Below are 15,463 nucleotides of genomic sequence, written 5' to 3' on the forward strand. Positions count from 1 at the left end.
ATGGCTGTCCTGCAGTTCTAGAGAGGCACTGGTGAGCATCCCCGGGGCACCCAGGTTCAACCAAGAAATGTAAATAGGAGATGAGATGGTGCCAGTTGATGTGGACAGATCAGTTCTCCAGAAGAGATAAATGGGCAGTGGGGACCAAGAAGAGCTGAAAGGCATGATGCTTTGGGAAAACTGTTTGACCCATCCATATAAAAAAGAAAACCAGCGATTACAAAACAAGCCATTTTAGAAGGTCAGATAGAAATGCTTTTAAATTATAAAAAAAGGAAGTTTTCTCACTTTACATTTCAAGGCCATGGTTCTCAAACTTGATGTTGCATCTCAAACTTGATGTGGCAACATCTCACCTTGATGTTGCAACAAGTACACGAAGAGCCTGTTAAAACACAGGTTGCTGGACTTCACCCCCAGAATTTCTGACTAACTTTGGGAAGGGGTCTGAAAACTAGCCATTTCTCACAAGTTCCCAGGTGATGCTGATGTTGCAGTCTGGAGATCACTCTTTGAGAAGAACAATAAAAAGTGCACTACCTGGAACTGCTGGCCTGTGAATTTTAGGATTCCAGGAATATGACTTAAAAGAATTGGCTGGAAAATTACTGGAACAGAGAGACGGGGAAGATGGTGGCATAGAGAGGAGTGGAAACTAGTTAATCCCCCTGGAACAACTAATAAACAACCAGGAGCAACTGGTAAATAATCTGGAATAACTACTGGGGGACAAACATAACTGTCCACACATCACACACCAGCCCAGATTGGGAGGAATGACCAAGATCACAGCATAAAATCTGTAAGTAAAAACTACAGAACTGAGCCAAGAGCCCCTTCCCCATGGCAGCCCAAACTGCAAAGCCTTGCTGTACTAGAGAGCAGCACTCTCTGAACAAGCAAATATACCTCAGCCCAGCTCCAACTGAGGTTTTAATTAACAAACGTAAACTGCTCAATACAAGCTAAGAATCGCCAACAAGCACATAGAGGCTTTTGGTGACGACTGACCTTGGAGAGCCCGGGGGACCTCTCTGGGAGGGAGGAGGAGCCCAGAAGACCCGGTGCTATCTCTAGTCAATGGGTGAAACTGAGGGTGGCCGCAAACTGGACAGGAAGGGGGGCTTTCTGTCCCTTTTTCAGCTCAGTGGAGAAAGCCTCAGCCATTTTTAGTTCCCAGGGCTCTGACCCGACAAGGGTGGAGATAGCAGAGGCAGAGAGACTATTCAAATGCAAATTATATCTCCCCAGGGGCTGTATTTTCCCTAAGAGGAAAGAGGTGGTGCCAAGCTTTACTACCCGCCTTCCATTCAGAAACAGAACCCAAGGCCTGGGGAAAAACAGCCATGGGCCACACCTCCTTACACCAGTCTGGAGGGACAGGCTGACAGGTGCCACCTGCTGGGCAGAAAAGCGCAGTGGCTTGAAGCCTCACAGGGTGCATCAATCTTCTAAGACACACCCTCAGGAAAGTGTGATACTATTGCCTCCTTCTGAGACCTGAGCCTATTTTGGTCTGGGAAAACCTGATTGGGGTAACCAAGGAAACCAGATGCCTAGACAACAGAAAACTACAACCTACACTAAGAAAAACGTAGTTATGGCCCAGTCAAAGGAGCAAACTTACACTTCAAGTGAGATACAGGAAGTGAAACAACTAACGCTAAATCAGTTCAAAAAGCCTAGGGAAGAAATGGCAAATGAGATGAAGCATATAATGAAAACACTGGGCATACACAAGGCAGAAATCGAAAGTTCAAAAAAACAACTGGCAGAATTTATGGAAATGAAAGGTGCAACACAAGAGATGAAAGACACAATGGAGACATACAACAGCAGATCTCAAGAGGCAGGAGAAAACACTCAGGAACTGGAAAACAAGACACCTGAAATCCTACATACAAAAGAACAGATAGGGAAAAGAATGGAAAAATATGAGGAACATCACAGGGAATTGAATGACAACATGAAATGCATGAATGTATGTGTCATGGGTGTCCATGAAGAAGAGAAGGGAAAAGGGGCAGAAGCAATAATAGAGGAAATAATCAATGAAAATTTCCCATCTTTTATGAAAGACATAAAATTCATACCCAAGAAGCACAGCGTACCCCAAACAGAATAGATCTGAATAGGCCTATGCCAAGACATGTAATAATCAGATTCTCAAACATCAAAGACAAAGAGAGAATCCTGAAAGCAGCAAGAGAAAAGCAATCCACCACATACAAAGGAAGCTTGATAAGACTGTATGGATTTCTCAGTAGAAACCATGGAGGCAAGAAGGAAGTGATGCAATATATTTAAGATACTGAAAGAGAAAAAACACCCACCAAGAATCCTATATCTGGCAAAACTGTCCTTCAAATACGGAGAGTTTAAAATACTCTCTGACAGACAATGACAGAGTTTGTGAACGAGATACCTGCTCTACAGGAAATACTAAAGGGAGCACTACAGACAGATAGGAAAAGGCAAGAGCGAGAGGTTTGGAACACAGTTTTGGGAGATAGTAGCACAGCAATGTAAGTACACTGAACAAAGATGACTGTGAGTGTGGTTGAAAGGGGAAGGTTAGGAGCATGTGGGACACCAGAAGGAAAGAGGAAAGATAAAGACTGGGTCTGTATAACTCAGTGAAGCCTAGAGTGCTCAAAAATTGTGATAAAATGTAGAAATATGTTTTTACATGAGGGAGAACAAATGAATGTCAACATTGCAGGGTGTAGAAAATGGGGTGGGACTGGAGGAGGAATACAATCAATGCAAACTAGAGGCTACAATTAACAGAAACATTTTATTATGCTTCCTTTAATGTAACAAAGGCAATATACCAAGGCTAAATGCATACAGGGTGGGGCACAGGGGAGAGGTATGGGACTCTTGGCATTGGGAATGTTGTCTGACTCTTTATCCTACTTTGGTTTAATGCTGTGCTTCCTTTTATTGTTTCCTAGCTGTCATTTTTTTTTTCTTCTTTTGTCTCTCTACCTTCTTTGACTCTTCCTCCTTTGTGGAGGAAATGGAGACGTCCTTGTATGGATGTTGGTGAAGGTGGTGAATATATAAATGCATGACTATACAGGGAACCACTGATTATTTACTTAGGATGGAATGTGTGGGGTGTGAATAAAACCATCTTAAAATGGGTTGATGAAGAAACCTTGAGAGCATTATATTGAGTGAAATAAGACAGACACATAAAGGCAAATATTGTATGGTCTCACTGATATGAACTAGTTATAATATGTAAACTCATAGACATGAAATATAAGTTACCAGGATTAGCACATGGCTAAAGAATGGGGAACGGTTGCTTATTATAGGCAGAATGTTCAACTAGTTTGAACTTATATGTTTGGAAATAGACAGAGGTGATGGTAGCATGCTGTGAGAATAACTAACAGTGCTGAATGGTCTGTGAATATGGTGGAAAGGGTAAGCTCAGAGTCACGTATGTCACCAGAAGGAAAGTTGGAGATTAAAAGATGGGAATGTATAAAGCAGTGAATCTGGTGGTGGACAATGTCTGTGATTAACTGTACAAATATTAGAAATCTCTCTCATGAACTAGAGCAAATGTATGACACTATAACTAGAAGTTAACAATAGAGAGGCATACAGGAAGAAAATATACCTATTGCAAACTATATACTACAGTTAGTAGTATTTTAACATTCTTTCATCAACAGTAACAAATGTACTATACCAATACTATGAATCAGTAATGGAGGGGAAGGGGTCAGGGGTATGGGATGATTTGAGTTTCCTTCTGTTGTCGTTATTTCTTTTCTGCAGTAATGAAAATGTTCTAAAAATTGAAAAAAAGCTAATTGTGGTAGACGCACAGCTTTATGATGGCACTGTGGGCAGTTGATTGTATACTTTGGATCTTTGGATAACTGTATGGTTTGTGAACAATCTCAACAAAAAAAAAAGAAGAATTGGCTGGAAAACAAAAGTTACCTTCACCCCACTTCTCCCCCAAATGAGCAAATCAACAAAACAAAACAAAAATTAAAAATCTCAACAACAAATATTATACAGAAACTTTTATAAAAAGGTGACTTTTAAAAGTGATTTCATGTGGAAGCAATGGGGAACTCCTGGCATGTTTTCCTAGAGACCAATCCTTGACTACAGCATAAGTTTCCTGTCAAATTTTTTAACTGAAGCCTAGGTATCTGCATGGTATCATTCCTGTATTTTTATCCATAGAGCTATCATGAAGGAACTCCCCAAAGACCTATTTTAAGAAAAAAGCATACACTAGTTGCTGAAGATTTTGCTGAGGTGAGGTGAAGGTTGAGTAATTCTGCAAAAGTTTCCCTTCCCTCCGATCTTTTGAATCTTTCTCAGGGTCCGGGGTATGGTGAGTTGGAGCTCACCCTACCTGCCAGAGACCCTACTTCCAAAGGACGCGTCAGATAAAAGGATAAAAGATAAAAGCCTATACAAACTACAGACATGTCAGTTGGATAAGGAGGCAAACAGAGCAGTCTATGGTAAATTCCAGTGGACAATACATGAAGCTGTGCTAAAAATAAGAGGAGTCTCAGAGGAGAAAACATTTTTATAAAGAAACTTTATTGCATATTTCTGTATACAATAAACATAGCAAAAGGGTTTATAATGAAAAGTTCATGTTATTTTTTAAAAGTTTTGAATTGTTTGGAGAAAAATTATTACAAAGCTATCTAAGGCAAAAATAATATTTGACCTTGAAAACAAATGATAATTCTTTTCATCATTTTTCATATTTAAAGCAAGGCATTTTAAATACAATTATTATGGAAAGGCTTTCAAACTGCTACATCATTTGCATTAAGAATTTAAGTGCATCTAAGAAATAAAAAGTAAAAATATTCTCTAATACAATATATACTCCTGCTTTCTTTTCTGCATGACTGTATCATGTATGTATTAAACACAAGCAGAATCCTGTACCTTCTAACGGTACAATAAAGAATCTATCTTGCCTTGTACAGGGCTGGAGTGCAAAGAGGGCAAGTCCCGTGAATTTTCTCTCTTAAATGGTATACTCCCACAGATCACATACACCTCACCATATTGACTCAGTTCATTGCCCTCCATATCCTGCAAAAATAAATCTAGTGCTCGACAGCTGACATTATTGCTCACTGATGTTTTAGTAATATATTTCTTTAACATAAGACAGAAATATACTGAAATTGGATACCACTTAAATCCAAAAGCAATCTGGAATTAAACCACATGCATGCTCTTTACTTTTTTTTCAATGGATGTTGCATTTTTCTTAAAGTTGATGCTGGAAAATGTGGTAGAAGAAAAACTATCTTTCCTTGAAACAAAGACTAAGGATTAGAAAAGCAGCTTTTTTTTTTTGAGGAAAATGCTAAGCTACAAAGTAAGAATAAAGAAACAATGACAAACTGGGGTGTCTGGGGAGAGAAAAGAAGCCCCTCATTTGTCTTCCTTGCTACCTCCCTACCATGGCTCTTGCCCAGTGGCCCAGGGAAGGCCGCCACACACGGCACAGCCAGATCAGCATGAGCAGCACCGTGCAGCCCCTGGCTGTAGACTGTGGCAGCAGTGCCCTAGAGACTCACTTCTTTTAGCCTCCCCTCCATGAGGATCTTTGGGTTGCTGGGAAATGCTGGAGCTCCCTCCATGTGCCTGTGCAGGTCGGGAAAGGCTTTAGGATGCTCTGGATCCTGAGGCCTCAATGGCCTTGTCTGGTCTTAAATTTTGCATCTTACTTCTAGAGGTGAGTGAAACCTGCGAATTCCAGAGTGATCCCACAGCCCGAGGAGAAACAACTAGGATCCAAAAGAGGAAGCATATGAACCAACCTGGAATTGTAAAGTTGTGGCATATGTGACAATGAAGAGGCACCAGAGGGAGGGCCTCGCTGGGTGGTGCTTTTAGACTGGGAGAATGTGGATATGACCACAGTGACATTTTGATTTGCCACAACTTTTCATTTTTATTTTCTTGTTTTTTCTTTAAAACTGGCAAATGTCCCTCTTTCTTATTTCTGTCTTGGTATTCAAAAGGAAATATGTCAGTTTCATAAACTTTCAAAGGTTTACAAAAACAATATTTTAGAAAAACTACGTTTCAGGATTAGCATTCAAGGCTACAAACAATATATATCAGTCACAAACCAAACCTGCACACCTGGCTACAGCAATATCACATGGCTTATTCCTGTGAAAACCTTAATGTGCACAATGACATCCATTCTACCAGACTAAATGTTATTAAACAACGGAGCAGAGATTCTCAGAGTAAAACCAGCCATATTGCTCAAAGAAAAATTTCTGGCTCTTGGCCCAACTGTTTCCATACCAGTCAGCTATGCGAACCTCCTCTCTGCTCTTTTCATTTCAAATGCCTGGTTTTTTTGCAGCCTTTGAGGCAATTAGAACCAGATCAGTTTAACTTTACAGCACTGATCCCAACTGTATAGCAATATAGTAATTTTGCCCTGAGAGTGTCAATACATTTTACAAATATTATGAGTCCCATTTGATACATGGAGAAATAGGCACAGAGAGGCTAAATGGCTTGTCCCTTGTTACACAGCAGATTACTGTCAAGGGTGGGATTTGAGTTCCTGGATATTTTGATTTTAATTCCCAACATCTTCCCAGAGGGCACCTGAAGTTCTATATATAAGGGCCCTGCTTGTTACTTGAAGTATCTTGTCAGCTTTCCTGCCCAGCGCTGGCTTTTTCAGTGCCAGGACTTTCTCCTTGGCCTTCTCTGCTTTCTCTTATTTCTGCGGCCTTGATGAAGTGTCTTGCCCCCAATATTTTATTTTACATGGAGGAATTTGCCAAAATGCCCTTCTAGCTGCAGCTGGTATTAGGTGTAGAGGGAAGGACTTATAAAAAGGCAATGGCAGGTGTTCTTCTTTGTGAACTTTGGACAAAATGGGCTCAAATTTACAGTTGTTTTACATTCCAATGTTTTCAGTGGAAAGTAAAATAACACAAAGATCTAACTGTGAGGTAATGTTTACTTCTCTGCCACAACTCTCAGTGCGCCCCTCAGATCTGGCAACAATTTAACATAAGGAAAGACTTTAGACCTTCACACCCTTTTAGTGAGACTAAAGGACCTTAGCTCAAACTTTCCACAAAGCTGAGAAGTCTTGTAAGATATCTCTTCACCCTTATCTCAGGTGGATCCACACAAAGGCCTCCAGGCCATGTGTCTCACAGGTCTTGATGCACTTTGGACCTCTGATCTCTACTCTCCATTGCACAGGAGATCTGTATTTTCATATTTGAAGACCAAGTACCCTCTGACACTTTTTGGGAAAAAATTCTCAAAAGCAACAATGTGACTTGAAGAAAATAATGCCAAATGGTACTTAAGTGGCTTGTGAAGAAGTTTCACAAAGCTATCTCCACTCATTAAAGCTTTATAGAAACAATTCTGGATCTAGTCAATAGCAAAATACACTGGCTATCAGGGCCTCTGTTTAAAGAAAACAAGAAAAAATACCAATAGCACAAAACTACCTTTATATTTTTTTTGAAAAAATATATCTATTAAGGATAGACAATTTTGACTTATTTTAATAAGCTGTGCATTAAGAACATTTTGTTTCCGTTCCTCTCCATCCTACAGCTCAGTTTTGTCTGCCTGGGATGGGCCGCCGACCCCACTGCCTCCTTCGGCAAGGCTGCTATCTGCAGGTGTGAAAGACAAGGAGGCTGAATTTATGCAGTATCTTTTGCCGGTTGGACGAGGTCCGTCATCAAAAATGTGCCCAAGGTGAGCACCACACTGAAAGAGAAGAGTGAAATGTAAGGGGAACGTATGCACAAAGCAGGCTTTGAGAGAAACTCCCATTAAGCAGTTTAAATGGATGACCAGCCTGTAGAGAAATGATGGAAACCATCAAGGATGATTTCGAATCCGCCTGTCAATAGCTGCAAGGATGGTTTCTGGCAGGCTTTGCACCACATGCTGAGAATAAAAAACACTAGAGTTGTGCATATCAGAAATAATTTTGAAGCCACTGTATTTTTGTTTTGTTTTGTTTTAATCTGTGAAGTCTCTCAGCCAGCAGAAAAACGGCTTCAGTAATTTTATGAATTGAGTTGATCCTTGATCTCCCCTTGTAAGAGACATGGCAGAATAAAATCTCTCCCCCACTGGCATTACTTTTGGCTTTGGATGGGTGGGTTTCAGATATGCAGAAGTCCACTGTAAAAGATACTGCTTAACTGGCCATGACGGAGGTGATGTTTGCTTTCATGAGCAGTAAAACTTAACATCAGACAAACACTGGATGTTCTTGGAACCCGGCAAAGCAATGGCAAGGCTCAACAGATTTATGTCACAGTCACCAGGGCTGCAAGTGTAGCAAACGGAAAAGTCTCTAGCCCACACAATAGTTTTTTCTGGCTTCCAATAGGTGGAGTGCCATGCTGGCTTCCTTATACAAATGAATCATAATATGTGGAGAGGGAATAAGTTGGTTAGCTAAACTCCATGCTACTGACTATCCAAAAAGCTGAGGGAGAGAAGAGGCCCAAAGTCCAGACAGAAGCAGAAGGAGGGATGGCTGTGTGGATGTTTAGGAGAAATCCAGCCCAGAGAAATTCTCCAAAAAGGCAGGCTCACCGAATAAAGCCCTGCACTAACCACTCCAAGGCTAGGTGCGGCTCCAGGTGACCACAGCACTGCCAAATTTACCACACTCCTACCCTCTCTCAGCAAGGACAGGGGTGAAGGAAATGGAGACTTTAGTGCACCACTTTCAAACAGGCTGTGGAAACACATCATTCACAATGAAACAAAGAAATCAAAGCCTGGGGTAAATGACTTGGTTATTTGCTTAACAAATATTTATGGAGAGCCCGTTACATGCCAGGCAGTTTTAAGACTCTGGAGATACCAACAACAATCCCTGGTCTCATAGAGCTTACATTCTAGTGGGAGAGACAGATAATACACAAGAAAATAAGTGAATTGTAAAGTATGCTGGGTAGATATAAATGCTAAGGAGAAAAAAGACAGAGAGTTTATATCAAGTGTGGGACTGGAGCTCACATACAGTGTGGCCAAGGGAATCCCACCGGGGAGACTTTGGAATAAGGACCTGAAGTAGATATCAGGAAGACAGCATTCCAGGCAGAGGAAGAGTCAAGATTTAGGGAAGACTATGAGAGAAGAGACTACGACTTACTAATTTTTCTCACTGTGCGAGTTGGTATGTAAATCAGGCATTAACAAGGGAATAGGGCCGAGATATCAAATGGAGATGAGAAAGAAGTGTACAAGGGTGCCCACTAAGACAGGAAGAACTGGACTCTATTTCCCCATTGAAAGTTCTAAACTCAATTCTCTTAGGTTCCCTAGTTGTTAATAAATAGCACGAAATAGCAACTTTGATTATATGACACTTCCACGTTAAAAGTTCATTTTTATTTTACTGCCAGCATACTGTGTCAGCTTATTAAAGAACTAAAAATGAACCCTAAACTGATTTGATCTATTGCCTGGAAAATATGAAACAGGCCTAAAAAACAAATCTTGCATTATTTTACTGCATTCTATGCGGGCTTAGGTAATATCAAGGCTGACAGCTCAGATTGCTTTTTCTTTCTATAAACAATTTAGGCCAAATTTTCAGGCAGCAGCAGCTAGGATGCACCAGTAAAAAATACATATGCTTACCCAATGGACACAGGAAAACACCTATTTCTGTCTGCCAAAATAGTCAGTGTGCAGGCCAACAGGAACAAGTGCTTTTGGTGACCAGTATGTGTGTGCAATTACTGATCTCACAGGCAGTTCCAGCACTTTGATCACTTGGCATCTGAGAGATGAAGCTTTTACATAAAAGCCTCAGATAGGTGTTTTTTTTAAAGAAGAGAATACAGCTATCTGTGTAGAATAACTGATATTGACTTTATTAATCATCTCTTGTACAAATTTAGAACACAGTTCTATCTACATTTCCCCAAAAATAAAGCACAGTAAGGATATACTTGAAGCCATTTAGGAGTACAGGCATACCTCGGAGATATTGAGGGTTCGGGTCCAGACCACTGCAATAAATTGAGGCACATGAATTTTTTGCTTTCTCAGTGCATGTAAGAGTTATATTTACACTATACTATAGTCTATGAAGTGTGCAATAGCTTTATGTCTAAAAAAAAACAGTGTACCTACCTTAATTAAAAAGTGACACGAAGACATGAAGTGAGCACATGTTGTTGGAAAAATGGCGCCGATAGACTTGCTCTACGCAGGGTTGCCACAAACCATCGATTTGTAAAAAAAAAAACCTGCAATATCTGCAAATAGGCTTGCTCTATGCAGGGTTGCCACAAACCTTCAATTAGTAAAAAACAAAACAAAACAAAACAAAAACGCAATATCTGCAAATAGGCTTGCTCTATGCAGGGTTGCCACAAACCTTCAATTTGTAAAAAAATGCAATATCTGCAAAGCACAATAAAGCGAAGTACAATAAAACGAGGCGTGCCTGTAATTTCTATGGTCTTCGTTTCCCAAATAATTTTTTAAAAATCCAAATTACAGTAATTTAATCTGTTGAATTGAGTTGGTTTTCAGACTGTAGTCTCATTTGCTAACCTGGAACTAGAGTTCTTATTAAACACAAAAGAAAATGCTGATTGCAGATGTGCCCCTATTTCAGACAAAAGAAAAAGCAGGGTGAGGGTGGAAAAAGAAATATATGGTTGAAGAATGTGGTAAGGAAATCCTTAGGAAAGGTATAAGCCTCCCAAAAGATAGTGATGGCTTCATTTTGCCTGCAGCCAAGTGTTTTAGAAGATTCACACCACGCTTAGTTTACTTAGATTACATTTCGAAGTGGAGAAAGGTGTTAATTTATATCTGTACCATCACATACATTCCCACCCCATTGCCTGCAAATCTTCAAGGCTATTTGTCTAAGGGAACACAAGTCACCCAGCACCATTTGTGTTTCCTCCCAAGTACACCCAGTCTCCCATAAGAGACCAAACCCGATTTCTTTTAAAGGCACATAAGCCCTGAAGGCTCCTCCCTGAGGGGAACGCACATGGAGCCCATTCTTTCCAGCTTCTACCTCTGGCAGAAGGCTGGGATGATGAATGGAAGCTGTCAGTGATGCATTGTTTCTTTAGCTGCCTTCAAGCCCTGCCTCCCTGGCCCCAGCCAACTGGCAATGTGCTGAGCTCTCTCAGCACACCTGGTTGTAACTGAAACAAACTGGTTGCCCGATGAAGAAATCTCTGAAACCTGCTGTTAAATGATTTATTTCAGGGCGTAATTTTTGGTGTGCATTTTGCAAGTTGTCTGTAAATGGTTATTACTTTAGTTTACAAGTAAAATACAAATTATAACTGAATATTCTAGCCCTCATTCTGAAGAAGAGCAAAAGAATGGTCCAAAAGAAAGTTTACAAATTCCCATAGGAATCCTTTTATCACCTTAGCCTCCCACTCAGAGAAGCTGGCAACTAAAGAACCTGCAGAGACCAGGGGAACGGACTCCTGTGGAAAAAAAAGTGACTGAGCATCAAATTTAACATAATTCCTTAAAATCTGACTGCAATTCTCAATTGTGTGCATAAGAGACACAAATAGTGTATTCAACACAGTAACATATTTCTGCAGTGATGTATTTCCAACTGTCCTAGAGGGTTTTCTCCCAGGGTTATTCCTAGGATGTTTTGGACTTTATTATTGTCATTTCCTCGTAAATGTCTGATTTACAAGATGAAGCACTTTTAAAGCAGAACTTTTACACTTGGGCACATGGGGCAGGAAGGGAAAGAGAAAACAGTTTTGAGGAAAAGCAATTTACTTTGCCAGTTATATTCTGTTTTCTCCTACTGATATTGAAGATACTTTTTTGTAAGTAGGGGCTCTTTTCCTCAGTGCTTGTGATATTAATCTTTTGCCAAGGAAATGACTGTGAAGTCAAGTTTAGCATTATGATTTTACTGAAAGATCAAGAAAAAGAGAGATGGACTGTGAGTCTGAAGCCTATGGTAACACATGGGTAGCTTTAATCATCAGCAATATATGAGTTGTCATCTGCAAAAGATTAATAAGGTTTCACGATTTACTAAAAAATGCTTAACTTTCAAAAATACTTGGTATTGGTAGATATGTACCTTTCTGCTCATTTAGCTGACTTAGAAGCTAAATTTTACTTAATGTAGATTAAGTAAATTAATTTTACTTAATGTAGATTAAGAAAAATTAAGGAAAATTCTTTATAATGGAAAATTGCCAGGAAATTGCTACAGCCAACAATGATCTACTGCAAACTTAAGGGTCTCTTCCATAGACTTATGCAGTAATAGAAGCATATATAGACTTCAGCTTGGTTAAACGCAGGGATTTGATGGCTTCCTTAAAGATTATTATAAAAAGTTAAGTGATTTATTGTTCCCCCATTTGCTCCAGATGTAGAATTTTGATATGAAGAAGGGAGAATTCCTCAAATATTTCCAGGAGGGACTTAATTCACTGAACTGCAACTTAAGCCAAGTAAGTCTTACCCCTTTGCACTTAATTCCTGACAAAGCCTTGCTTAACAGGCTAGGGTTGGAGGATTAGGGAGAGGCTGGTAAACAATTATTCACAGTAGTCATAAAAGCAATGTATTTTACCACTAGCTAAAACAATGTAGATAAAGTAAAATTAAGGAAAATTCTTTATAATAGAAAATTGCCAGGAAATGGCTACAGCCAACAGAAGATATGTGTGCTCACTAAAGAGGGCAAATTTAAGACAACCTCTTTAGAAGAGATTATTTGATTATAATTTCTCAATTCAGTAGGTAGGATAGCAATATATATGATTGCAACAAAATCAGAATGTAACAGGGTAACCAAATTCCTCCACAAGCAGCAATCAAAATGAAGGAAATGAAGAATCTACCATCTTTGCCTATTTTCTGGCTGTTAACTTAAAGATCAGATAACATGCCAGGTTTCTTACTGACAATTCTTTAAAAAGATCTGACTGCAATATTTCTCTGAAAAGTGGTGATAGCACTGTACCAATCTTAATTTTCTCAATAAAATTTTACTAAAACACTATTACTCAGGAAATCACTGGATACATGAAAAATCTACAATGTATTGTAAAGAGGTGGTAAGTTACAGCTTCCATTGTGTTTACAATTCCTACCCAAATATGAGGCTAATTCACTGGATGGTGCAGTCTACACAACAACTTTAGAAGGAAAAAAAAAAAAAAGGGGGAGAAGAATCCTAAGTTTAAGGGACCAATAGACCAATGAAATATTGCCAGGCAAGCAGGTCAAACTGGTCTTGTCCATGGAAGTTTAAGTTCATGTGTTGAAGTTGGCAGTGAAAGGGTCTTCATGTTTAGATACTCCATCATTACTATCAGGAAAGAAGTATCCCACAAAGTATATGCAACTCGGAATGTCTATGAAATACTAATAACACAAACCACATTGATGCAATTCAGTCCAGGGGAAAGACAAGGGATGTGAATTCAAAATATAAGAATTTTAGAAAAAGGAGAAACAAATCAGAGAAGTTTCCCACATATTCTTACCACACTATCAAAAAAAACCAAAAACCTAAAAATTGAAAAAAAGGATGGGAAAATTTGCTGGTAGGGAAGAAACTATATAGACAAAGAATATAAGATAAAAGAAAATAAACTGATAATGGGGAAATGGTGCTCAGAATGAGAAACTAGGGAATAAGCACAAATGGATGTTCTAGAAAGGAAAACATTAAATCAGTTATTTTTTCAAGTCAAGGTAAAAAGTATGCATGAGAAAAAGGAAAAGAAAACCTTAAAAGTAAAACAAAAAGAAAATAAAAACGTGTGAAATACAAATTAAAAGACAAAGAAACTGAAAGATACCCACCATACTTTAATTTAGTGAGCTGTTCCTGTAGCTGAGTGACAGATATCCCCTGCTCCGTCCACATGGGGAAGAGGTTGGCAAATGTATAATTCTTTAGGACAGGAGCCCAAGTATTTCCTACAGTTGGCACAGAACTTACTTCACAAAGCATATATTTCCATACATCCCTTAGTGGAATGGTAATTTCTCTCCCTTTTCTCTTTAAGTTTAAGACCTTTATTTAAGAAAGTGTCAAACACTTTCTAAATATGAGAAGTAAAAAAAAACGGTGGTGGGAAAACAAGTCAAAAACGAATAAGTCAGTGTTAGTTCCTCACACAACCTTTAGAAAAGGACCCAAAGACAGTAACAGTAACCTGGGCATTTAACAAAAGGACCAAGAGCATTGCTTGGTTTAGTTTGACATCTTTCATGAACGTTGCCCAATTTTGGCATAGTTTGTAGGTTTCATTTCTCTTTGGTCACTGTAGGACCCTTCATAATGGTCTTTTCTTGACTACTATTGATATTATCTCTACGGCTGGTGACTAAGAAAGGAGAGGTTTATTCCAGCTGTAAATTCTAGGAATTGGTCACAAAGAAATCACAGTTGGGCCTTAGGGAAAGTTAATACATTATGCCTCATTTTTCCATACCTTTTTTATTTGGTTTTCGTAGGATTAGATGTTTGAAAGTAGGTTCTGAGCAAAAAGGAGAGTAGAAGGCCTTTAAGACAATTTAAACACACACACAAAACTGTTAGCCTAAAAAGAGGTTTACTAACATTGTACCTGAGTTGCAAATTACAATGTACCATCCTACCCACAGTTACCGTTTTGTCAAACATTTTAGATTCCTGGGTAGATAATCTCAACTTCTTTTTGTGGCAGTTATAAAAACATCAATTTAAATCAACTACCTACACCATAAAGAGCTTAGGAGCTTGAATTCAAGTCTCAGCTCTGTCACTTACAATCTACATAAATTTATAAAACTTAATTGACCTCTTTGTGCCTCAGTTTCCTCAAGTTAAAATTAGAATAATGGCACCTACCTCATAAATTACTATGAGCATTAACTAGGGGAGCTTTTTTTAAAATGCTGATGCTTAGGTCATACCCCAGACCAATTAAATTAGAACCTCTGTGGTGAGACCCATCATCAGAAAATTCCACCGTATGCTCAGAGACTCATTTCTGAGAAACAAGAGTGTCCTAAAAAGGTGATTTAGATAAAATATGAATTCTGCTTTTCAAGGCTGAGAGTAGTCTTATACTCGGAAGACAAAAAACTTGCCAGCCTTATTTAAAAAAAAAAAAAAAGGAAAAAGAGATTCATGAAGACTGATGGTTGGGTTCAAATCAATCTCCCTCCCTACTTGGTAGTAAATATGCCACCTACTCCCTAAAACTCTTGTGCCTGATAAAGGGGCATAAAAAAAAAAAAAACAGATAAAGGGCAAGTGGAAGAATGCAAAGGGAGGACAACGTGGCAATCACTTTGCTATTATATCTGCCTGTTAGTGACCCTTTTACCTCTGATTTGTGCAATAGACATCTCCCAACAAAAATAGTCTATAGTGTCAATGAGTTTCAATGCCACAATA

General features: G+C 39.0%; 1 protein-coding gene across 2 annotated transcripts in view; it reads right to left on the bottom strand.

Annotated features, from left to right (window-relative positions):
* Positions 1 to 4,609: 4,609 nt before the first annotated feature.
* MSRB3 (methionine sulfoxide reductase B3) overlaps positions 4,610 to 15,463 on the bottom strand; it is a 214,142-nt gene continuing 203,288 nt past the window's right edge. For both annotated transcript variants that reach the window (XM_037846298.1, XM_037846299.1), the window contains exon 7: positions 4,610 to 7,782. In XM_037846298.1, the coding sequence (XP_037702226.1) occupies positions 7,618 to 7,782 (165 nt within the window). In that variant the 3' untranslated portion in view covers positions 4,610 to 7,617. The remainder of the gene's footprint in view (positions 7,783 to 15,463) is intronic.

Source organism: Choloepus didactylus, chromosome 8 (genome assembly GCF_015220235.1).
Source record: "Choloepus didactylus isolate mChoDid1 chromosome 8, mChoDid1.pri, whole genome shotgun sequence".
In the NCBI taxonomy this organism is placed as follows: domain Eukaryota; kingdom Metazoa; phylum Chordata; class Mammalia; order Pilosa; family Megalonychidae; genus Choloepus; species Choloepus didactylus.